This window comes from Nelumbo nucifera, chromosome 8 (genome assembly GCF_055504915.1).
Source record: "Nelumbo nucifera cultivar China Antique chromosome 8, China Antique-T2T, whole genome shotgun sequence".
NCBI classification, from domain to species: Eukaryota; Viridiplantae; Streptophyta; class Magnoliopsida; order Proteales; family Nelumbonaceae; genus Nelumbo; species Nelumbo nucifera.
Genome location: NC_142656.1, coordinates 29,705,054 through 29,729,992, shown reverse-complemented (window position 1 = coordinate 29,729,992; position 24,939 = coordinate 29,705,054). Strand labels below are relative to the sequence as shown.

Below are 24,939 nucleotides of genomic sequence, written 5' to 3'. Positions count from 1 at the left end.
AAAGGAAAGGGAAGAAAGGAGAAGAAGGTCGATTAGGATAGATTGACTTAACCCTAGTTGCTAGCCCCTCATTCTATTTATAATTAACTTAAGTATGAGATATTACAAAAATGCCCTAAGTAGGGCGGCAACTCAACCTAAGTAATTACAACTCTTTAAAAAATAAAGACTAATGGGCCCAAGGCCCAACAACATCTTAATTTAAAAGGAAATAAACTAAACACAAGTCGACCCACTAAACACAAGTCGGAGTAGATGTCATACATCCCCAACTTGCGTAGATCATGCTCCAGCTTATTCTTTGCAACGCCTTTTGTGAGGACATCAGTAAGCTGCAGATCAGAAGAAATGTATGGAAGACAAACTTTTCCAGAAGTTACCCTTTCTCTGATAAAATGTCTATCTACTTCAATGTGCTTAGTTCGGTCATGCTGGACTGGATTATGAGCAATATTAATTGCTGCCTGGTTATCGCAGTATAGCATTATAGGTTCTTCTGCCTGAACACCGATTTCTTCCAATAGAGAACGGATCCAGAGAAGTTCTGAAACTCTATGTGCCATGGCCCTATATCGGCTTCTGCACTTGATCTTGCCACAACTGTTTGTTTTTTACTCTTCCATGAGACTAGGTTGCCCCCAACTAGGGTGCACTCCTGAAGTTGATCTTCTGTCATCGAGGCATCCTGCCCAGTCCGCATCTGTATAGGTCTCTAGCTTGAGCTGTCCATGATCAGTAAACAACATGCCTCTGCCTGGATGTCCCTTCAGATAAGCAAGGATCCTGTCAATTGCCTTCCAGTGCTGGTCTCGTGGAGCATGCATGTATTGGCTCACTACACTTACTGCATAGGAGATGTCCGGTCTTGTCATGCACAAGTATAGTAGCCGGCCCACAAGTCTTTGGTACCTCCCAAGGTCCTTTACTGGTTCACCTTCTGATGCACTGATTCTGTGGTTCTGATCAATGGGGGTGCTAGCTGCATTTGTTCCAAGTTTCCCTGTTTCTTGGAGAATGTCCAAGACATACTTCCTTTGAGAGATAAAAATTCCATGTTTCGATCTTGCAACTTCAATGCCTAAGAAGTATCTCAGTTCTCCAAGGTCCTTAATCTCAAATTCCTTATGCAGGTTCCTCTTCAGACTATCAATCTCACTCATATCATTCCCAGTGACAACAATATCATCCACATAAACAATTAGGATTGACACCAAGGATCCCCTACGCTTCACAGACAAGGTGTGATCATATTGAGTTTGAGTGTAGCCAAAAACAATCAGGGCCTTTCTGAATCTGTCGAACCATGCTCTAGGGGATTGTTTCAAGCCATATAGTGACTTCTTCAGCTTGCATACCTTTCCCTCTTTAGCATTATCATAAAAACCAGCTGGAAGATCCATATACACCTCTTCTTGCAGATCCCCATTTAGGAAAGCATTCTTCACATCCAGTTGAAACAAGGGCCAAGAGTATGAGGCAACAAGAGAAAGGAGTATCCGAACAGAGGTCATCTTTGCAACTGGTGCAAAAGTCTCTAGATAATCAATGCCATAGGTCTGTGTGTATCCTTTTGCAACAAGTCTTGCCTTGTACCTCTCTATGCTTCCATCTGCCTTATACTTTACTGTGTAAACCCATTTGCATCCAACTATCTCATTGCCTTCTGGTAGGTCCACAATCTCCCATGTCTGATTCTTAATCAAAGCCTCAATCTCTTCTTGCATAGTTGCCTTCCACTCAGGTTTGGAGAGAGCCTCACTAACACCCTTGGGTATAGACACGGAATCAAGAGAAGAGAGAAAAGCACGGTAGGAAGGAGAAAGTCTACTGTAGGATAAGTATTGTGATATGCAATGAGCAGTGCACTTCCTCTTCCCTTTTCTAAGAGCAATAGAGAGATCAAGGTTATCTGTAACAGTGTTAGTGGGACCAATGGGAACTGAAATAGTAGAGGGATCAAGAGGAATACCTGGATCTGTATCAGTCGAATCTGGAGTCTCCAAGGGATCGACGGGAAGTGGTGTGAGTTCTGCTGTAGTGGAATCAACCTCCTTATGAAGGGGGAGTGTTGAGTGGGCCGACTTGTGTTACCTATACCTTGTTGTTCGGTTGCGGCTGAATTGAAACTAGTTGTATCCCTCTGATTCAGAAGTAACCCAAACCTCTCAAGCTCGGCCCTTACTGCACCAGCTGCAACAGACTCCAAGGCAGCTGTAGTAGGAGGGGCCGGAGTGTCACCAGTAACTGCCATATGTGCATTTCCTTTCTTATTCTTCAATCTGGTTGGCACAAGATGTGGGTGAAGCTTCCAGCAAGTATCTCTTGTATGCTTCGGTTTCTTACAGTAGTCACAGACTAAGTCCCTTTTGTCTTCCTTCTTGTTCTTATTGCCGTTTTGTTTAGGTTTCACAGCACTTACCATAGCAGATTGATCAGTCATGAGATTCTTCATCATTACATCCCTCCTGCACTCCTCCCCTGACACGAATGCATATGCTTGGGAGAGAGTGACACTGTCCCTGGAAAGAAGATGCTGTCGTGCAATGTCATACTCAGGGTTAAGGCCAGCAAGGAATTCGAACACCCTATACTTCTCTAAGTGTCTTTGATAGGTAGCTGCATCCTTGGTGGTTTCCCAAGCAAAGGTCTCTAGATGATCAATCTCCTGCCATAGGGTTTTAAGGACTGAAAAATAAGCTGCAACAGATCTATCTCCCTACCTAGTAGCAATAATCTGATTTCTTAGTTGATAAGCCCTATCAACATTCTCCTTCTGTGAATAGGTCTCTACCACCCCATCCCATATCTCCTTAGCAGTGTTTGCCCATAAAAAGTTTTTAGTTATATGTGGCAACATAGAATTACATAACCATGTCATTATCATATAATTTTCTTGCATCCACCGGGAGTTGCCAGTTTCGGGTTTTACCTCTTCACCAATAATATACCCCAGTTTTCCATGAGCCCCAATGGCCATCTTTGCAGATTGGGACCATTCCAAGTAATTTGTATCATCCAATCTAACTGTAGTAATGGTTCCGGCTTCGAAGGGGTCTCCAGCACTTCATTCCACTGGTTTCATTTCATTCCCGGGCTTATATTCAACTCTGTGTCCCTTCATGTGTCTCAAAGAGGTACAGAAAACAGCTAAAAAATGCATCAAGAATAAACAGAATACCTTCTGGAACCAACGACACTCCTTTGGTGTCCTAGACTTTCTTCCCACGAAAGATTCCTTTTCGGTGGGACGGGGAGAAGAGAGAGAAGAAGTAACCGCCCTCTCTAGAGGCCTCCAAACCACATGGAACTTGAATCGCCCCTTACAAAAAACCCAGAGGAACCCTAAAAAAAATAGGGCGCCACTACCTAGGTCAAAATTGAAGAGTCCAACAAAATCAGGACTCTTCCCCTTTCTCTAGTTTTTCCTGATTCTGATGAGAAACCCTAGACCAGCTATAGGGCATATAGATCCACCAAGAAAATCCAAAAACTGGGCTTACCTGAAAGCTTTGATCAGCCTCTTAAATCTCCATGCAGTTGGCCGATCTAGGGCTGCAGGAACGAATCTCTTCAAGAACCTTCAACCCGCTCTGGTACCAAGTAGAAAACCTTATGTGCTGATTTCGGCCAAGCTTCTTGTGAAAGGAAGAGTAGAAAGTTGGGGATTTCAGCAAGAGACAAAGAAAAGGGAAGAAAGGAGAAGAAGGTCGACTAGGATAGATTGACTTAACCCTAGCCGCCAGCCCCTCATTCTATTTATAATTAACTTAAGTATGAGATATTACAAAGATGCCCTAAGTAGGGCGGCAACTCAACCTAAGTAATTACAACTCTTTAGAAAATAAAGACTAATGGGCCCAAGGCCCAACAACATCTTAATTTAAAAGGAAATAAACTAAACACAAGTCGGCCCACTCAACAATGCTCACCAGAACTCGTGAGCATGGATGTTGGCATGTTGCTTGACCTACGATTATGTGACTGATGATGCCATCGATCTACTTGGGGAGAAGATTTGGAGTCTGCACAAGCAGTGTTGCCAGGAGGTCCCTGGCGTTTCAATTTCATAATATATTATATAAACTCATCCAATCCTCCTTTCATCCTCACTCTCCTGTTTCAATTTCATCTCTGCCACCACCCTGTCTTATTTATTTCTCTCTTTCATGTCTTTCAGACAAAAAGCAAGCATCAACATTCCAGTAAGTTGGGTAGCTTAACCAGCGTCCCGACCAGTCCTTTTGACCTAATGTCGTGTCCTTTAAGCATACAGAATAAAAAAGTAACAAGGTCTCTGGTTTTAGTGTAGTGCATGCTTACGGAGTTGTGCTTAGTCTTTTCTTCTTGTTATTTCATGTGTTTGTTAGAATTAGTCTTGTTGATGGCAGTAGTTATTATTGGTGAAACAGTGGAGGGGGGCCTATTTGTTTGTGTGCTTGTTAATTTGTTATTAATCGCCTATCGGGAAGAAAATGCAATACGTTTTGATGATCGGCGGGTCGTTAGCGGTCTTGGAAAAGGAGTAACCGCCGGTAGCATTGGAGTGGTTCTAAAAGGCCTGTGGACTTCGAATTACTTCAATTAAGATAAGTTTGTGCCTTACTCAAAACTCCAGACATCCTTTTGAGAGTCTGCACAAGCAGGAGGTCCCTGCTAGGTTTGGGGGTGCTTTTGTCTTCAAATTAAAGAGATGATGGATGGTAATATTGGGGTTTGGATCTGCCAGCAAAGAGTAGATAAGCCATATGAGATACAACAACGACATTACCCTTGCTGTTTTCGTTCCCATTATGTTGGGTTTGGGGGTAAGATGAGCCATGAAATATGAAGAGGGATGAAGGGTAATATTTGGTTTTAAGAAAAGGCATATGTTATATGGTGTCAAGTGTGTATGGATTTTGATGGAACATTAACAATGCTAACGGTAGGGGTACAACTAGTCAATTGTCAGAAATAGTAGGAATGGTTTAAGATAATAGTTAAACAGTAAAGATACAATTTATCAATTAGCTAAACAGTAGGGACAATTTAAGAAATTGGCCCTTGATATTATATTCATATCCAAATAAGCGTGAGAAGCATAATTGTTGGATACAGAGGAAAAAGCCTGTACAAACCTTTCCTTCTTTTCCCTATCTTTTCATCTAAACCAAACATAGCCTTTGGATAAAGTGGAAAAATTAAGATTTGCATGCATACACTATGAAAACTTAAATGAATGCCAAAAATACATCATTAAAAATAATTAGGGCTGTCAACCAATGGGGTCTGGGCCGGGACTAGCTAGAACCGGAAACGATCCGATAGGAAATATTGAGGACCTGGAACCGAACTGGACCTTATAGAGTTTGTAATTTTCAGACCTAGAACTGAACCGATCGGTTCTTGGGATAATCGGGTCTGACCCAATGGACTTGACTATAATAAATAGGGTAAAATATAAAAACCTCTCCTAATGTTTCTAACAATCATAAAAACCTCCCCTATAATTTCATTTTAACATATTCCTCCCCTGAACTTTTGAGAAACTCGACAAAAACCTCCCTTCTGTCATCTTCCCAGATTGAAAACATTAAATTGGTGCACCGGTTATTTCTAAATACCCATTGTAGTATTGTACCCTTTTATAAATTATTTTTCATACAAAATTACTGAAATAACCTTGTTTTAACTCGACAAAAACATTAAAAGATGACTGTTAAAGGAGGTTTCTATCAAGTTAAAACATGGTCATTTCAGTAATTTTGTATGTAAAATAATTTATAAAAGGGTAAAATGAGTATTTGAAAAAAATTTGGTGCATTAGTGTAATGTTTTCCGTCTGAAAAGGTGATGGAAGGGAGACTTTTGTTGAATTTCTCAAAAGTTCAAGCGAGGTATTTATTAAAACGAAGCTATAAAGGAGGTTTTTATTATTGTCAAAAACTTAAGGGGGAGGTTTTTGTATTTTACCCTAATAAATAAATAAATATATTTAATATAAAAAACTTAGCATTAAACAAAACTTCAAGATGATGGCTTGAAGCAAAGAAAAAATATCAAAAACATAGGATTTGTGGGCCATGAAAAAAATTCAAGAAAACTTAAAATGATCATCAATAAATTGGACATAATAACTATATCCTTTGTTTGACTTAAAAAGAGAAGTTCCCCGAACATCGGAAAAGACTAATTCAATGACTTAACAAGAGAAGTTCCCCAAGCATCGGAAAAGACTAATTCAATGACTTAACAAGAGAAGTTCCCCAAGCATCGGAAAAGACTAATTCAAATGGACTCTTTAATAGAAGACTGCAAAGTCAACCTACGAATCTTGTCCATTTGACATGCTTCACAAACACTAGAATTAAATGACCCACTCCTATATGGTAAACCAAATCTGAAAATTACTTGCTGAAACGTACAATTAATTGCATGACCTAATCGTTGATGACATGCTTCAATTGTTCTTCTTTCTCCGACATGTGCAGGACTACAAGAAGATGCTTGCATCGCTTTAGCTGTTGAAGTGAAACAATATAGCCCTCAATCATACTGATCCCTCATAGTAGGATTAGTTCTTCATAAAACCATTGCTACAATGAAATTCCAGGAATAGATTATTATCCTTAGGCTCAGTTTGGAAGAATATAAATGCAAATATGTATAACGTAAATACATACAAAATATAAGATTTTACAGTCTGGAAGAACTACTGAGGGTTGCAGCATCAAGATTGGGCAAAGCTCTCAAAGAGATTGAGATTTGATGGCGCTCTTCTTGAACAACTAGAGCATAGATCCTGTTGAAACTTAGAAGAGGATCAGTTCTTTCAAAAATGTTGGAACGGATCATCTTGAAAGAATCTCCTAGTCCCATGAGGAACCGGTGGATTTTTTCTTTCTCTCGTTCAACCAGAAAGTGTTTCATCGCACCGCCACAATTGCAGTTAGGTGACAGAGGCAAGCTCATCCCAAAGGCTTTTCAGTCGTGTGAAATACACTGCTATAGATAGGTTTCCTTGTTGAAGCAGGGCGAGATCACGCTTGATTTGGTATATACATGGAATATCGCCTTGTCCAAACCTTTCTTGGAGATCATACCAAATCTCGGAGGCATATTCAGTGAAAGAAATACTGTGATGAAGCTCCTTTGCCAGCAAATTAAAAATCCAAGCAACCACCGTTGAATTACATTTGATCCAGATGCGCGTTGCCAAGTGATGAAGCTATCACCATTGAGAAGGCAAGAAACGAGAACCAGCCCTGGATTGTCTAAAGGATGAAGGTAAAATGGCGAATCCGTTGGATCAGAGCTGATATCCATAGTGGAGTTTGCACGCAGCGAACTGGAAATCCGTTCTTCCGTCATTGATACAGATCAGAACAGAACAGCTGTTTGAATAGAAAATAGAAGAAAGAAAGAGACGACGTAGGAAGCAGAAAGAGACAGGTCAGAGTCTGTCAGGCTCTGATACCATGAAAATTGACATTGAAGAATGGGAAAAAACTGATAAATTATTCTATTCTCCTGAGAGTATTTATAGATTTACAAGTGGACAACTGCCTTTGCCAAGTGATTACAACAGATTCTGTTTTGTATAACCAGGAGATTGTTTTTGTTATGAGTTCTTTATTTCTTGACAAACTCTGGACATGACCACCCCATATGGAGAAATCTCGTTTCTATAGAAATAGTAGGAATCGGAATGGGCCAGTTCAATTTCGATTCGAAGCACCTATTCCTTAAAACCAAACAGACTCTAAATTCTATAGTGGTTTAAAACGCCGCTAAGGGCAAATTATTAACCATTCAGGGGTCCGGTTTTCAGGTCAACCACCTTAATCAGCAAACGGTTTTTGGTCAAAAAGTAGTTTTAGGGTAAAACGGACCGTTTGGTCCAATCCGGTTTTAAAAACAATGGATAGATATCTATAAGAAGATGAACACAGTTTTTGAAATCCTACATATATAACAACTTTCAACTTTTTAACCTTAGATCATCATGTAATAAGTTTTCAAGAGCCAACAAAAGGTAAACTAGCTAGACAAGTTACAGTATTAAGATGTAGAAAAGAAAACAAGAATCAGTCCAACCAAATAGATCCCGCGTATATCTAGATTTCATCGGTAAAAGTCAGATCACCCTCCACGGTCTATGGGAGAAATGGAAAACCCACCAAATACTGCTCACTCTCCTACGGTTTACCAGGTAAATGAACAAAGAAAAATATAGCATCAGTATTAAAATAAGTGTTGTCTTATATCTATATGCCTTCTTCTATTGTAGTTTCTGCAGGCTAATAAGCACTGACAATTCCACATCTTCCGAATTCAATCTTCATTGACAGAGGAATTGTCTTACGTGTGGGCACACAGACCCCAGACTCCAGCTCTGGTTCTCCATAAATCATCAGAATTAATTCGTAGAGAAAGGTCAAGATTTGACATGGAGTTTCCCATTTCACCAAAGACGGTGCCTGTTCAAAGTTTGAATCAACATTCATGTTCGATCGGTCTCCTTGGCGTATTAGACGGTGTTTAATTTACTCTGCCGTATATATAAAAGACAAGGGTTAACATGAAGCTTTGAGCTAGCTTGACCTCTTTAACATCAACCCAATTGATAATGGTCTCAGAGCTCCAGAATGGAGAAGGAAAACACAATCTTCCTCCATCTTCTACTCCTCTTCATTCTCCCTCTGAAGCTGTGTGCAGAAGAGTTTGTCGTTCCAAATAATACAATGGAAACCATCGATGTAGGGGTTATTCTAGATTTGGATACATGGACTGGGAAGGTGGGCTTAAGCTGCATCGAGATGGCGATATCTGATTTCTATGCCACTCATCATAATCATAAGACAAGGCTAAAGCTTCATGTAAGGGATTCAAAGAATGACATAGTGGAAGCTGCATCTGAAGGTTCTTCTTCTTCTTCTTCTTCTTCTTCTTTGATTTATTGCTTAGCTCCACTAGAAGTTAGTGACCCATTTATGAATATCCTTGTATTAGTATTGTTGTGTGAAAGCCCATTTACGTCTTCTTGTTGTATTAGTCTTTTGATCCTTTCCTTGTCTCACAAAAGGATCTCTACAATCAAGAACCCATAGACATGATATAAATCTCTGTACAACCTCAAACTAGATCTTAATATAAATTGAGAAAACCTAGTATATTGACGACCTACAATATATTTCAGTCCCAAGTCCAAAAGTCTTTCAGTACTAAGTACTAACAAGTGTAGTACAATATTATTTCAATTTATGTAGTTTATATAAGAGAACAGTGAATATAGTTCATCAAACTAAGAACCTATAGCCAAGGACTCTTTAATTTGATTAAGAGGGAAGTATAAACCATTTTGATTCTCTAAGGAAATTAAAAAATGAATAAGATACAGAATTTTTCATTGCAAACTAAAATAGTGAGAGTGAGAGAGAGATAGATAAAGTAACTATTCAATATAGTGTTCAACATTGACCCACATGGTCATTCTTGTTCTTTAAATTTCTTCTTTTTTTTTCCCTTTCTTGAGGTTCTTCGTTGCTATTGGAAGATAAGTGTGTTTGTCTTTCTCTTGTAAATCTTCTATTGAGGATTTAATGAAAGTGTTATTGATAAAAAAAAAAAAAAAAACGAAACTTTTCATGAAGCAAAAAGATCCATTACTTGTGGTGAATATAGAGTTGAAATAAATTGGGTGAATGAACTTATGACTAACTTAAAGCATTACATTAATGCTTTTGATGCTTATAAATCCTTTCCTGTCAAGTATGCCCATCAGTACTAAAAGGGTTCGACTATGATATGGAAAAGATATAAAATCTGAAAAAACAATTGACAAATAAACAATAATCCGTCTAACTTTTCCCTTCAATTTCCAAGCCCATCCTGTCCCAAACCCGTTAAACCCACCCTTTGACCAGACGTTTTCTACTAAAAAAGAGTTTCTTAATGCTTATAATGTGACTTGAACCCATATTAATTAATGATAGCGCTAAATCTCTTAACACTACTCACCTTTTGTGTTATTTAATGAAATAAAATAGATTTTATTAACTTTTGTGTTCATCAAAACAGTCAATACATGTATATGATTAACAATTCAAACTATAAATTAGAAGGAATAATATTTAAAATTAGCATTTTATAACTAAATGAAATAAACAATCTATCAAATCCAAATTTACATCAAATGATGATTTTAGTCACAAGAAATTTATACAAATAAAATATTAATAATAGAATAATTATCTTAGTAGTTAGAATTTATAAATTTATACATGTTATATAATATAGTAGGTTCATATTTATTCATCCCGGATATCGGGTATTGGATACCCTAAAATCAAAACCAAACCCCTATAAGGTTTTAATAAACGAATTCTATTAGGGTTGGAACGGGTCAGATACCCAAAAATTCCCACAAAGTTGCCATCCCTATATCCACTAGAACAATAAATGACGAGTCCTATACGTCTTTTCTACGAAGACTACAACAAAAAACTAGATGAGAAAACCCCTAAATCGACCCCTTAAGCCAAAAAGTTGTAGTAGTAACTAGATGTAGGACCCGCATGAACAGATTTAGGAGGTCAAAAAACCACCCGATGCCAAATTTCATCAAAAACCGAGTATTGTAGACCCCACCAGTCAACTCGGCATACTTTGACCTTAAATACTAATCCAAAAATTGCAGAAAAATTAAAGCATCCTCAGTAAACCCTTTCTTTTAAGTATGTGGATCTGTACTACAAATATATATCTTTTTCATTCTTGAGCAAGTCTTATTCAACAACACCATTTTCATAAAATACAAAAAAAAAAAAAACACCCGAACTTGGGACATCAGATCCTCTTCAAGAGTACAAAACCCTTTTATAAGTTTTCAAACTAGAGTTCAAAAACCAGCTAGGCTTAATCGGATCATGATAAAGCCCAACCCCATCTCACTTGAGATACTCAGGGTCTAGATCAGGCTAGCTTGTCATCCATGTCAATTATTATATTTCCACAAGGCCAAGTTCATTTGAAGTTTTATGGCCTCCATGAGGAAGGCTGTTTTAACTTCTTGATCAATATCCAATGGTTGAAAATTTATCTAGGTAGAAACTTTTTGCTTATGAAATTAACTATAATAAGATGATGCATAATGAAAGTGCTTAGAATTCTATAACTGATTGATGTTGAAGATAAATTGATTAAGGTTTATTACAAACAAGTTATGGCATTATTGTCTCTTTCAGATTGTAACAGATTTAGTGAGATATAGTCCATTTGAACCACATTTTGTTTGGTAGATGATCTATAATTTCAATGCTTCAATTCCCTGATCATGATACACGCTTAGAAAGCAAACTTCATTTTTATTCTCTTTCTATTCCTTTGCAGCTATAGAATTGTTGAAAACTGTTCGAGTGCAAGCTATATTAGGGCCACAGACATCTGCACAGGCTGATTTTGTAGCAGATATTGGAAACAAAACTCATGTGCCAGTAATCTCATTCTCTGCCACAAGCCCTTTCCTTTCCTCCACCCAAACTCCTTATTTTGTTAGAACAGCCCCAAGTGACTCTTCTCAAGTTCAACCCATCTTAGCAATTATCCGACACTTCGGATGGAGAGAAGTGGTGCCCATTTATGAAGACACAGATTATGGAAGGGGGATTGTGCCATTTCTGACTGATGCTCTACAAGATATCAATGTAAAGGTCCCATACCAATCTGTGATCTCTCCTTTGGCCTCGGATGATCAAATTCTGAGAGAACTTCATAATCTAATGACCAAACAAACCAGAGTATATGTGGTGCATATGAGCCTCTCTCTTGCCTCTCGTGTATTTTTGAAGGCAAGAGAAGTGGGAATGATGAGCAAAGGGTATAGTTGGATTACCACATCTGGGCTTACAAATTTCTTGTTTTCCCTTGATTCTTCTGTCATTGACTCAATGCAAGGAGTTTTGGGTGTGAAGCCTTATGTTCCAAGATCCAGGGATCTCAAGAACTTCAGAAAAAGATGGAGAAGGAAATTCCACAAGGAAAATCCTGAAATTCATTTAGATAGAGTTCAGTTAGATGCTTTTGGCTTATGGGCATATGATAGCTTTGGGGCACTGGCAATGGCAGTGGAGCAAGTTAGTCTTCATTCAGAAGGATTCAAGAAGTTTGACACAAGGAAGAATTCAAGTGGCTTGACAGCTATTGGGGTCTCCCAAGTAGGCCACAAACTAATTAAAGAACTTGAGAGGACTAGATTTAAGGGTTTAAATGGAGAATTTCACCTAATTGATGGAGAGAAACCATCTCCAGGCTTTGAAATAGTAAATGTGGTAGAAAAAGGGGAGAGAAGAATAGGATTCTGGACTCCAAGGAATGGGCTCTCTAAGGAATTAAATCCAAATGATCAGAAGAAGAATTTCTCAACTTGTAAGAAGAATATTCTTGGAGATATCACATGGCCAGGAGAAGGAAAAGAGGTGCCAAAGGGTTGGGAAATACCAACAAGTGGAAAGAAAATGAGAGTTGGGGTTCCCATCAAAGATGGTTTCCTTGAATTTGTAAAAGTGAAGCAAAATCTTTCTAGCAATACTCCACCAAATGTCACTGGCTTCTGCATAAGTGTATTTGAGGCTGTAATGAAGCAGTTGCCATATTCCATTGACTATGAGTATGTTCCCTTCGAGTTGGCTTGTGGTCCGGGCTCACTGAGTTACAACGACCTAGTCTATAAAGTACATCTCAAGGTTAGTGAGTGCTTAGAATTAAAAACAGGCATTGTTTCTGTTTTCTTCTTCTTCTTCAGCCCCGTTTGCTTTTGGGAAGTTATTTATCCAGGTAAGTATTTCCCAGAAAATACTTGCGCACAAGTATTTCCTAGGAAACACTTACTCAGGTAAGTTCATTTACCCATGTTCTTTTATTTTTCACGTAAATAAGACGATGACCATTTTAGTTATAAAATCTGTTATTAAAAGGGACAATTTTTCCCATCTAAGTGTTGGCAATTTCCCCCAGGTGGGAAAATTACTTACCCACATGTAAATGACGATCACTTACCTGGGATAAGTGATACATAGGGAAAATAAATTTTTCATGGACGCCACATATATCTGAAAAAAGAACATGGATATCTTAGTCAATGGGAACCAAAATCCCTTCGACCAACTTCCCCCCTCTCAAAATCCAGAAAAACAAACGGGGCTTTCTACTTCTTCTTCTCATAATATCTGTATTACTAATAGTAATTAAGTTGTTGAAACACAGGAAATTGATGCTGTAGTTGGAGATCTAACAATTCTAGGAAACCGATCATTATACGTGGACTTCACCTTGCCTTATACAGAATCTGTGGTGTCAATGGTTGTGCCAATCAAAGGTGATGAGAGGAAGAACGCATGGATTTTCTTGAAGCCTCTGAAAATGGACCTTTGGCTTACAATTGGAGCTCTTCTCATCTTCACGGGCTTCGTTGTGTGGGTTCTTGAGCACCGTATTAATGCAGATTTCAGGGGTCCACCTCAGAGACAAGTTGGGATGATCTTCTGGTTCTCTTTCTCAACGCTTGTGTTTGCTCACAGTAATACATTCTTCTCCACTTCTTTATACAAAACATGCCATATAGGAATATAAGGTCTTCCCATAAGTTGCCTGATTTGCTAGGTTGTGGGCCAAGTCAAACTTTGCTTGGGCAGCAGATGGGCTTAAGGAAGGTTATAGCCCAATCTATTCCCAAAAAGCATTGGGCCCAACTCAGGAGTCATCCCAGGTCAAGTCATTCAAGTTTTGAATATGAGTCATTTTAATGGAAGGACTACTTAGTGCTTATTAGTATTAATTTGACCATCTCATAGCTATTAAAAAGGGTAAATTACCTCCCAGGACTTCCTGATGTTTGGTAAAACATCCCATGAAGTTTGGTAATTGTATTGTAATCACCTCCCTTGAACTTTTGGACACATTTGGAAAAAGACCTTTGACCATCTCATAGCTATTAAAAAGGGTAAATTACGTCCCTGGACTTTCTGATGTTTGCTAAAACATCCCCTGAAGTTTGGTAATTGTAATCGCCTCTCTTGAACTTTTGGACACATTTGGAAGAGACCCCTTCTCTTAGAATCCACTAACAAGAAGCACAAAAAGTGTCCAAAATACCCATGCAATTACTTTTGACCAAAATGTTTATTTTCCACACTTTCTCTTCACATTAATCTTTGCTACTCCAAACCTTTTAATCTCTTTTTCCCAAAATCGATTTATTTTCCAAATTTGCCCTTCATTTTTTTTTTTATTACTGAGAAGGTACAGTAAAGTATTATATTTTCCAAATTTTCCTTTCATATCAATCACCAAAAGGTAAATGCTACAGTTTTAAATTCTCTTTTTTTTTTTTTGTTGTTTATAAGGTTTGATTTGTTTCTTCTGTAGAAACCAACCTCAATAGTAACTGCACGGGTATTTTGGATATTTTCATGTCTCTTGTTAGAGGATTCTAACAGAGGGGGTCTACTTGCAACTGTGTCAAAAGTTCAGGGGAGGTCTCAGCAGTTTGCCCTAAATAAAAAAAAAAGAACATTTAGAGTAATGGGGTAGAAGTTGAACTAGTTTAACTATGCATTTATACAAAAGAACCAATTTAGTACACTGGATTTAAATAGATGGTAATTAACCTGGTTTGTTATTTGCAGAAGAGAAGATTCTGAGCAATCTATCAAGGTTTGTGATGATCATATGGGTATTTGTTGTTCTTGTTCTGACATCTAGTTACACAGCCAGTTTGACATCAATGTTGACTGTGGAACAACTGCAACCTACCATCACAGACATCAAAGATATAATAAAGAATGGAGAATATGTTGGCTTCCAGGAGGGGTCTTTTGTTGCAGGGCTTATGGAGAGCTTGAATGTTAATAAATCCAAGCTAAGGGCCTATGGCTCTATTGAAGAGTACCATGAGGCCCTCAGCAAAGGGAGCAGGTGTGGAGGTGTTTCTGCAATTGTGGATGAGATGCCTTATATTAAGCTCTTCCTTGCCAAATATTGCAATAAGTACACCCTGGCAGGACGGACTTATAAGATTGCTGGCTTTGGATTTGTAAGTCTCTCCCTCTCTGAGTTTTTTCTTTCTTTTGGTTAGAGAGTTAACATGGGTACCCTCCAAATTAGTTTTACAGTACTCGTTTGTTGAAAATTGAAACTTATCACAACTAGCAATAGCATATCTGAAAAGCTTTTAGGTAGAAAATTCTTGGGTCATTATTGATATGTAAACAGGTGATCTAGTTCTCTTTTATTTCTAGTCAGACTTACCCAGTTGGGAGTTGGGATGTTTAATGGTGATTTGGTGGCATAGCTAATCTAAAGCACTTGATAAGATGTAGTAGAGGGACTCTTGTGAAAGGTCTAAAATCAGTGCTCCTGCTCTTGGAATTGCTGGAAGAAGGATTCTATTACAGTTCTGCTTTAGAGAATATTTTTCCCATCTACATCAAAACAAAATCTTTTCAGAGACTAGTAACTAACAAATTTCAAAGGCTTCTGTTAATGCAATTCTGTACATAAATTTTAATCTCTTTCCCTCACTACCTCTTGTAGGCCTTTCCTAAGGGATCTCCACTAGTAGCTGACATGTCACAGGCGATCTTAAACATAACTGAGGGGGCTAAAATGTCAGAGATTGAGCATGAATCGTTTGGGCAGCAAGTAGATTGTCTAGAGCAAAGAGAAAGCACTGTAAGTTCTGATAGTCTCACTATGGAAAGCTTCAGGGGGCTCTTTCTCATTGCTGGAGTCTCTTCCAGTTTCGCCCTCTTCATATTCTTCTTTATATTCCTTCATGAGCAAAGAGACATTATAAAATCTGAAGGATCAGTGAGGCAAAAAGTGGCATCCATGATCAAACAATTTGATCAAAAGAAAGACATCTCGGCTCATAAATCCCATAAGAAGAAATCTCCAGATGAAGGGCATGCAAGAGATGTAAGGAATGGTGAAGTTACATCTAATATGAGTAATTAAATGAGTCCTAGAACAATTTTCTCAGAATATGAGTTTGGGATCAATGCTGAACAAGGTTTCTCATCTGCAGAACCCAGTACGCCTAGTCACGATGTTTTTGCTCATAAAGAAGATGAGTTTAGGTGTTGAGATATAGTTACAAAAGGAAATGCTGTGTATAGATGTTTTCTTGAGTTTTTGTTAATACACTTGCAATTTATGGGATTAAACCCACAAAGCTGCAAAGTTCTCCATGGTATGACCAATGCGCCTCACATAAAAAAGATGGCACATGGCGGATCATCATGTAATAGCATCAAAAAGAGCACAAAGGATATGTACTAACATGTGGATGTAGGCATGGTCTAATAATTTGGACATCATTTGGCCACATGGCAGATCGAAACCATTGCCTTGAAACTTGAAAGTCCAGGTGGCAAATATATATTTTCCCATTATTTAGAAAAATTCGCCCCTTTAGCTTACCATGTGCCACTTAATAATTTTCGTCCTTCAAAATTCCCAAAAAGTAACATACGAAGTTTGCAATGTACCAAGCTCCAAAAGCCCAAATTTTGCACTTGGCCTATTCAATTCACACAAATACACAATGTGCTTCAATATGAATGCATGGTTTTGATTTGCCATCTGGCAATAAATTTTGCCATGTCAGACCAGGGGTGACTCACTTGCAGGTCATCCAAAAGTATTCGATTTTAATCATGCTTGCAAAGAAACACACATTGAAGGTGCCAGCTAGCTTGTTGACAGAGTCTCGGAGACTTGAGCTATTATTTTCCTACAAAAAGGATCAGAATGAAGTTTGGCCACCACACTTCTTCTGTTTGTTTTGCAACTCAACTAAGGTGATCCACCTCTCTCTCTCTCTCTCTTCCAACCCCAATCACATAATAAGAAGTGTTCTGGAATGAGAAGGCTCTCTCTCTCTCTTTATCTCTTCTAACCCCAACCACATAACAAGAAGTGTTCTGGAATGAGAAAAGACTCTCTCTCTCTCTATCTATTTATCTATCTCTTCTAACCCCAACCATATCACAAGAAGTGTTGTTGGGGTTTCGGTTGCAAAATAATCTTATGTAATCACTATAAAAATCAATAATGGAAGAAGAAAAAACACAAGAAGAAGAAAATAATTGAATTACCAAAGAATAATAGTGAGTATAGCTTTGGAACAATCAATGATGACTCTTTTGCGCAATAAACTCTAGACAGGATTTTGATGATGAGAATAAGAACTAATCAAATATTAGGGTGCTTTGATATACTAGTAAATATGTACGTGCATTTGCACATGATACACTATCTCTTAAATAAAATTATTTATAATTCGTGGACAGTTATAAATGCATAGTTTTTAAAATGAGAGTAAAGGACATATATGCCCTGTTTATACCCATTGTATATTTAGACAAAAAGGACAGAAAACATCTAATGAAAATTCTAGAAAGAAGAGGCATTCACTCTTTTATAAATAGTATAGATAGATAGATTATATTGCAAAATATCATTCCCACCCCTATTTTTATATGTGCCCATTAACATACATATTCATTTTATTTAGAATGATAATGCGAGGATTAATGTGTAAGGCAGTGGATTTATATAAATACATCAACCCAACTGACCCGGCACAAACCCGAGTCAGATTAGACTGTTCTAGACCAATTATTCCTTTAATCAAAGCTACTCTGTTATAATATAATAAGAAAAGGAAAATTTGAAGAAAATTCTTGAAATCAAGAAGACGAAAATCATTATAAATAGGGTCTTAGACCCCATGGAGACCCATGAAGAAGATATATTAACAACATACCTATGAAACTCTTATTCTCTCTTGGCTCCCTAAACAACTGACATGCATTTGATTCAATTGGTTGAATCGATGACACATGAAATTAAGAGGTGAACAATACCATCTTTCTTTTATCAAATTTAATAGTCTCAACAACATTATATTATGTTTCTAGAACTGAAGTTCATTAAATAGTTACGTTGTTGACTTACCACCTTTCACCAAATCCCTTGCAATCTATTACTGTGTTTATCAAAAAACCGATCCGGAACCGGAATAGTTCGGGCCATTGGTTTTCGGGTTAATGATTTGATTATCTGATTTAAATGATGGTCCGTTTTGATGAAAAATAAAAGAACAATTAAAATAAAAAACAGTTATAAACAGTTGAATAGATTGAACGGATTGATGGTTCAATAGTTCAGGTCAATGAATTATTGACCAATTCAATGATTTTTTATCAAGAATTGGGTTTGAAGTAAAACGAAACTAGTTGTCTGAGATTTCTAGGCTAAACAGGTCCAACTGTCCAGATCAACGACGATTCAAAAACATTGATACTTACATATCACTGATTGGTCACTCCCAAATTTCTTCTTACAAATGCCTTGCGTGTGAGCATGTCTACCTGAACGACATGAATCATTTAGGTCACAATAGTTGTGCTACACCCAAATTAGTAATAGCTAAACAACATTTGGTGCTCCACCAGTCATCATGTTTGTTTGTTTAAGTCTTGTAGTACCCCAAAATCAACCTTGTAGATCTTCTTGTTATTTTGTGGTATTTATTAATTGTGAACGTGGACAATGCTAACCGTAGAAATCCACTTGGGTAGTTTTTCTAAACAGTCATTGACTCGAATGGTTGGACCGTTTGACCTAAAAACCATCGAGACAATTAGTTCTGTTTTATTCTTAACCTGTTCTTTGGCCAAAAGCGGTTGACTTTGGTTAATAATCTACTACCCAAGCAATCAAATCATCGACTTATTTGACTCCAAACAACAGCTTTTGACTATTTTTATTTTAATTATTTTTTATTTCTTTTTAAATTGAAACGAATTATTCATTCAAATCAGACGGTCGAACCACTGACCCATTTTTTATTACTAGACGTTTATTCTTATTAGGGGTCAGTTGCAATCCCGTATAACTCCATAGTTCTTCAACCTTGGTCCCACAGTGCCTTTGCGATCCCACATAACTTCTTCGTGATTCTTAAATATTGGTCTTTCAATCTCGCGATCCCACGACCTCGCAGCCCGCCTGTTAAGCAACCTTGTGATCTAGCAAATCCTATAAATTAAACCATGTAATTTACTTGCAATCCCCAACCCAACTTATGAGGCCCAATTTGACTACTATCCCAACGTGTGAGATCCTAGATGGAAAAATATAAATAAGTAGAAAGTTTCGGAGCCGAGGCCTTCAATCCATTGGAAATCTTTCATTTCCTGTAATCAAAGCTGCTCGGGAAATCTTTAACCAAGGCCTTCAAGACTTTTCGGAGCCGAGGTAGTGATCCTTGCAAAGATCGAATCCCCCCGTATCTAAACTGAGCTCTATAATGAAGAAATGAACAATGAGGATCTATGACCGAGCTCGATTTATTGGAAGAAGCCTGAGATTGAAACACACATCAGGATAGCAGTACATCAGCAAAAGATGGCCAAGTACTACGATGCCGTGGTCCACCAAAGAGAGTTCAAGATAAGAGAACACACATAAAGGCATGGCCGAGTCAATCGACCCTTAACGACCAAGGTCTAGCGATCACAATACCAACAATGACCGCTAACGACCAACCACCAACAATGACCTAGCCCTAGCTGAGCATAACGGGCACGACACCCCTACCATTTATGGATATAGAGCATCTATCAAACTCTGTGCTCGGAGTCAACTTCGCCGAAGACTCCTAGGCACCTATCCGACTTGAGGTTGGAACAGAGCCAACTGAAGTTCATGGCTGGCTTGGCTGAAGAGCATGAGCTCTATGGGACCAGGTGCCACTGAGCTCCTAGGCACCTCAGTCAGCATGACCCAAAGTGGTCTAATAGGGACTTTTGCTAAACGATCATGACTAAGGATTGAGGTCAAAAACAAGAAAAATGCACAAGAGATTATTAGCTTAAAATAGATAAAACATTTGAATAAGAGAGTGAATACAAATAAAACCGATTGGGCAAGGGGGCAATAAAATAATAGATGGTTAATAGAATCAATTGTGTGATTACACAACAACACACATTGGGTGTCAAAATGAGTTTCAAAAAGTTTTTCTTTAATAGGTATAAACTCATTCATTAATCCCCACACAAATAATTGAATTCTTTTTTTTGATCTCTTCTGAAGGGCTACACAATCGGGATAGCATCTTCTGAAGGATTACACAACGGGGATAGTCCATCCCCCACCCCAGGTGCAGGCAGGATTCGGTTTCAAGTCTCCGCTACAACCAGCAAGTGACCTTATCAACCAGCTGGTTAGTACATTGCATAAACAACTGATATCGTGGAGAAAGAGGTAACTTCCCAATCCATTTAAAACAAAAGTTTTTGGTAGGAGAAAGATCTGAAAACGTATGATGTTGAAGATCCATATAAACATGTTTAGATGAAAATATTCTAGTAGAATGCTTTAGCCAAATCCACCTAACTATGGTTTCCTCCATAAAGATGGGAGTTTGACAAATATTTGATATCTCATGGGGGCTAAAATGATCTTACAGTGAGACTTCATTCTGGCTTTGTGCATTGAAATAGGATATCAGGGGGTGTACCGAATGTGATGGGAAATGGGTTGGGGGATGAGTTATTAGAGCTCAGTTTGGATGGAATACAACCTTATATTTTATATTATTTTATACGCATTTGCACTGTACATATTTGTATTTGTACTACTTCCAAACTGAGCCTAGGAAACCAACTTCTTGAAGCAGTTTTTGCATCGATAGTAGGGGCAACGGACTTCCAAAACAAAGAGCCACTGAATTTGATATGATAGGGGAAAGGAGCTTTGTTCTTCAAATATTTAGACTTTCAAACTTGAGCCCAAAGTTTATGTTGTTCATTAATGAAATGTCAATTAATTTCTTAAATAGGACTAAGTTAATCGTTTTAGTGACTCAGAAGCCAAGCTCACCAAAAGCTTTGGGTGATTTTGTTTGAAGAACAAATTGAATTAGGCCAAGCTCACCAAAAGCTTTCCATTGATTTAATTTGGCATTGATATTTCCTAACAAAAAGCTAAGGCTGCGTTTGGAAACAACGCAAATAAGTGTAAATGCAAATATGTAGAATGTAGAACAGTTCATATAAAGCTGAGTTTGGAAGGAGTACAAATGCAAATATGTAGAGTTCAGAGTGCAAAACCTTATATTTTATATTATTTTGTATGTATTTATGCTACACATATTTGCATTCGTACTACTTCCAAACTGAGCCTAAATTGTAAAATTGGGTTAGTTTTGCACTGACAAATTTACACTCTTAACAAACAGACTTTTATCTTTAATGGATGCAAACATGAATTCCAATAAAACATTGATATACTTTTACATTTTATTATCAATGTAAATATGCATTGGTCTGTCATTTGTCAATGCATAAATGTAATGTTATCAAACACATGCAAAAATGAACTAGAATACAAATTTATCCTGAACCGGGATTTATACTCCATTTGCATCGTCTCTAAACGCAGCCTAAAAGAATTATGTTTGTTCCTTTCCCAAACAAGAGGGACCCTGGTTCCATATTCTTGATACGTAATTGACGGAATCATTCCCCAAACAAGTAAGATATGGATGACTCTTTTCAAGGTATTTTGCTTAGTGTAAAACCACATATTTTCATCTTGACATTTAAAAATATTGAGAAGATATAAGAAGTTTTGATTAACATTCTAAGGTTGAGTTAATGGAGGGGGTATAAAGTTTAGGGGAGAAAGTGCTATTATCATAAACGGAACCACAACTGTCACAACGTACTAGGGAGGTTTGAGCAAATTTCCCAAATATGGGAAAAATATAAGAACCCCTTTAACATTCCTGACAATCATAAAAATCTCTCCATAAGTTTCATTTTAACAAAAACCTCCATTATAGTTCGGAAAGAAACCTATAGTTATCTCCCTTTAATCAAATCTCCAAATTTATAAAATTACCCTTATTATTCCTTAGGACATTTAAAATGTCAAATATACCCTTCTAGACTAAGTTAAAAGTTTTTCGGAGGTAGTTTAGTAAATGTTCATATGAATTGCATTTTCAAAAAATTAATGCATTAAGATAATGTTTTTCATGTGGGACAATGATAAAAGAGAGGTAATCCAATTTTAGGTTTCTTTGGAAGCTACGGGGGAGGTTTTTGTTAAAATAAAACCCAACGAGACTTTAGGAGATATTTTAATATTTTATCCAAAAAGGTACAAAGAAATAGATTTTTCTCCTTACACCTCTTCTTTTTCTTTTTCAATTGTCCTGTGAAATTTCGCGAGCCCATTTCGTAGTGATTTTTTACTTTACTTCGGCAGGCCGATCTGCTGGTAAACAGAGTTTGTATTTGCAGAGAAAAATATATACTGTTTTTCCCTTCTTTCTCCGGTCTCTACTCAAACTCCATTGGCCTGATACGGTCGGAGCGGAGCGAGTTTCTGGTATGGTTTCCTCGTATCCCTCTCTTTGTTATTGTTTTCTGATTTTGTTGTGTTCTTACTGTAATTTTAAGTATTTGATTTTCTTGTATTCATGAATGCCCTCCGGTTCCCCAATCTATTCTCCAATCAATGGCTATTGAACAGTTTAACCTTAGATCTAGTTCTCTGTTTTTCTTGTTCTGAAGTTTTTCCATTTAACTTGTTGGATCACCTGCTGATCTACGTTTTGATACATGTATTTTTCTCAATCTATTCTTTGCCTTAAATCCAATGGTGCATTTATAGATAAAACGTATAGCCGGTGTCATTGCAAACCTTTGTTTTAAATCTGAAGCTGTCACACCTTAGTTTCTCCGGTTTCATCACTTCTCTACTACCTGTTTTCCCCCGCTCTTCGGATTTTGCGTCCTTTTCACTGATTTCGTCGTTATCGGACTCTCTCCCCTTCTCTTTCTCCTCTTGATTTGATCTCCTCTTAGGATTTAGCATTTACAGATCATCGTTCGATCTTGTTCTGAAGTTTTTCCATTTAACTTGTTGGATCACCTGCTGATCTACGTTTTGATACATGTATTTTTCTCAATCTCTTCTTTGCCTTAAATCCAATGGTGCATTTATAGATAAACGTATAGCCGGTGTCATTGTAATCCTTTGTTTTAAATCTGAAGCTGTCACACCTTAGTTTCTCCGGTTTCATCACTTCTCTACTACTTGGTTTCCCCCGCTCTTCGGATTTTGCGTCCTTTTCACTGATTTCGTCGTTATCGGACTCTCTTCCGCTCTCTTTCTCCTCTTGATTTGATCTCCTCTTAGGATTTAGCATTTACAGATCATCGTTCGATGATGTTAGATCGAAGAAACGCAGAAGACCGAAAATCTTTTTTTTTATTTGACGAGTCAAGATATGATCAATCGCACTCGCACGCTCATGGACCCCGCACGCTGAAGGGACACCTGTTGATTTTTTATTGGGAATCCAGCAATAATCCACACGTCACGCTATCTCGACTCTCGAGCTTTTACTTCTATTTTTTTTCGCATCATGCGTTTACTTCCCACTTAAGTTATAAAGATGAAGAACCTCTTCAATTGAGGTGTTCAGTGTTCTCTCCCTTTGCAGAGAGAAGAGAAGAGGGGAGAGAAAGAGAGATCAGAGTTCAGAGATGTCTTCCAACACCATCAACAGGAGCGAGCTCAAGCCGGGCGATCACATCTATTCCTACAGACAAGCATACACCTACTCTCACCATGGTATCCATTGATTGCTTCAATTTCTTTACTCTCTTCATATCTTCCTGCGCATTAATTTACCGTAATTGCTAGTTTCTGGTCTGGTATAACAGGGGTCTACGTGGGTAACGAATATGTCATTCACTTCACTTCAAACAAAGCTCTGCTTTTCTCCTCCTCCGGCTCCGGCACTCCCTGCCCAAACTGCGGCTACGATGGGAAGGCGCATTTCGGAGTGATCAAGAGCTGCCTCGACTGTTTCCTCGACGGCGGCAAGCTTTACCGCTACCAGTATGGAGTCAATGTGGTCAAGTTCATGACCCAAATCCGAGGGGGGACGTGCAGCAGCCATGCTTCGGACGAGGCTTCAAAAGTCATCAGACGTGCAAATACGCTGTACGAGGGGAACAATTTTGGGGACTATAATCTGTTCAATAACAACTGCGAGGACTTCGCCGTCTACTGCAAGACAGAGAGGTTGATCAGTGGGCAGGCAGTTGGGTTTACGGCTTTTACCACTGCTTTGGTGGTTGGAGGATTTGTTTATAATTTGGGTAGGTATGTATACGACAAAACTAGAGATCGTAAGAAAGCTCTCAAGGAGAGAGCGGGCACTGGATCAGTTTGTTCGGATGATGATGCAGATGGGCACCAGAAGTGAGCACCTGTATCCTTGTTGAAATATTTCTCTGTTATCTGGTTTGGAACTGTTTCAAAATTTTTGTTTTTGGAGCCTATTCAATTGACTAATTGGGGTTCTAGCTGTTGTAGGGGTGATCAAGGTTGGGGCCTGTGACAAGGGGCATAGCGTGGGACATGCCTTGATGCTAGATGTGAGGTGTAGTTTGGGGCGTAAGTTTAAGTATTACCAGTTACTTGGTGATTTAATGAAAAACATATATATTTTATGCATCTTTAATAATTCAAAATATATGGAAGAATCATTTCACTAGTTATGGGCCAAATGAATAAGAAGATTAAAAATGAAAAATTAGTAGGTGAAATCAAGTTATCAAGTTCTCACTTTCTCTTGAATATGTTAAGTGAGATTTTATTTTTTCTAATTAACTAAGCTGTTTTCTTTCTTCTAAACTATTGAATGACCATAAGTCTAATTTCCAATATATATGAGTGATTCTTCGTATGTTTCCTTTCTTCTAAATTGATCATTTTAATTATTTGAGAAATATGTGAAATGTTTATAATTGTTAATTGATTAATTATTATTTTATTTAATGTTTAAATACTAAAATTTATTGCTTA

The 24,939-nt window shown here is 37.8% G+C and overlaps 2 protein-coding genes across 3 annotated transcripts; both read left to right on the top strand.

The window, feature by feature from the left end:
* Window positions 1-8,290: 8,290 nt before the first annotated feature.
* On the top strand, window positions 8,291-16,358 carry LOC104586708 (glutamate receptor 2.8-like). The gene is made up of 5 exons (XM_010244020.2): window positions 8,291-8,901; window positions 11,371-12,722; window positions 13,243-13,555; window positions 14,664-15,070; window positions 15,571-16,358. The coding sequence occupies exons 1-5, from the start codon at window positions 8,628-8,630 to the stop codon at window positions 15,991-15,993; spliced, it is 2,769 nt and encodes a 922-aa protein (XP_010242322.1). The 5' UTR covers window positions 8,291-8,627; the 3' UTR covers window positions 15,994-16,358.
* A 5,903-nt stretch (window positions 16,359-22,261) lies between these two features.
* On the top strand, window positions 22,262-24,589 carry LOC104586691 (protein LEAD-SENSITIVE 1-like). 2 transcript variants are annotated; one of them, XM_010244000.3, is made up of 4 exons: window positions 22,262-22,446; window positions 23,549-23,697; window positions 23,790-24,333; window positions 24,448-24,589. In XM_010244000.3, exons 2-4 carry the CDS (start codon window positions 23,610-23,612, stop codon window positions 24,470-24,472), a joined length of 657 nt encoding a protein of 218 aa, XP_010242302.1. In that variant the 5' UTR covers window positions 22,262-22,446; window positions 23,549-23,609; the 3' UTR covers window positions 24,473-24,589. The 2 variants fall into 2 exon arrangements, with proteins under 2 accessions (XP_010242302.1, XP_010242301.1); XM_010243999.3 differs by having other exon boundaries at window positions 22,263-22,446; window positions 23,567-23,697.
* The last annotated feature ends 350 nt before the right edge of the window (window positions 24,590-24,939 follow it).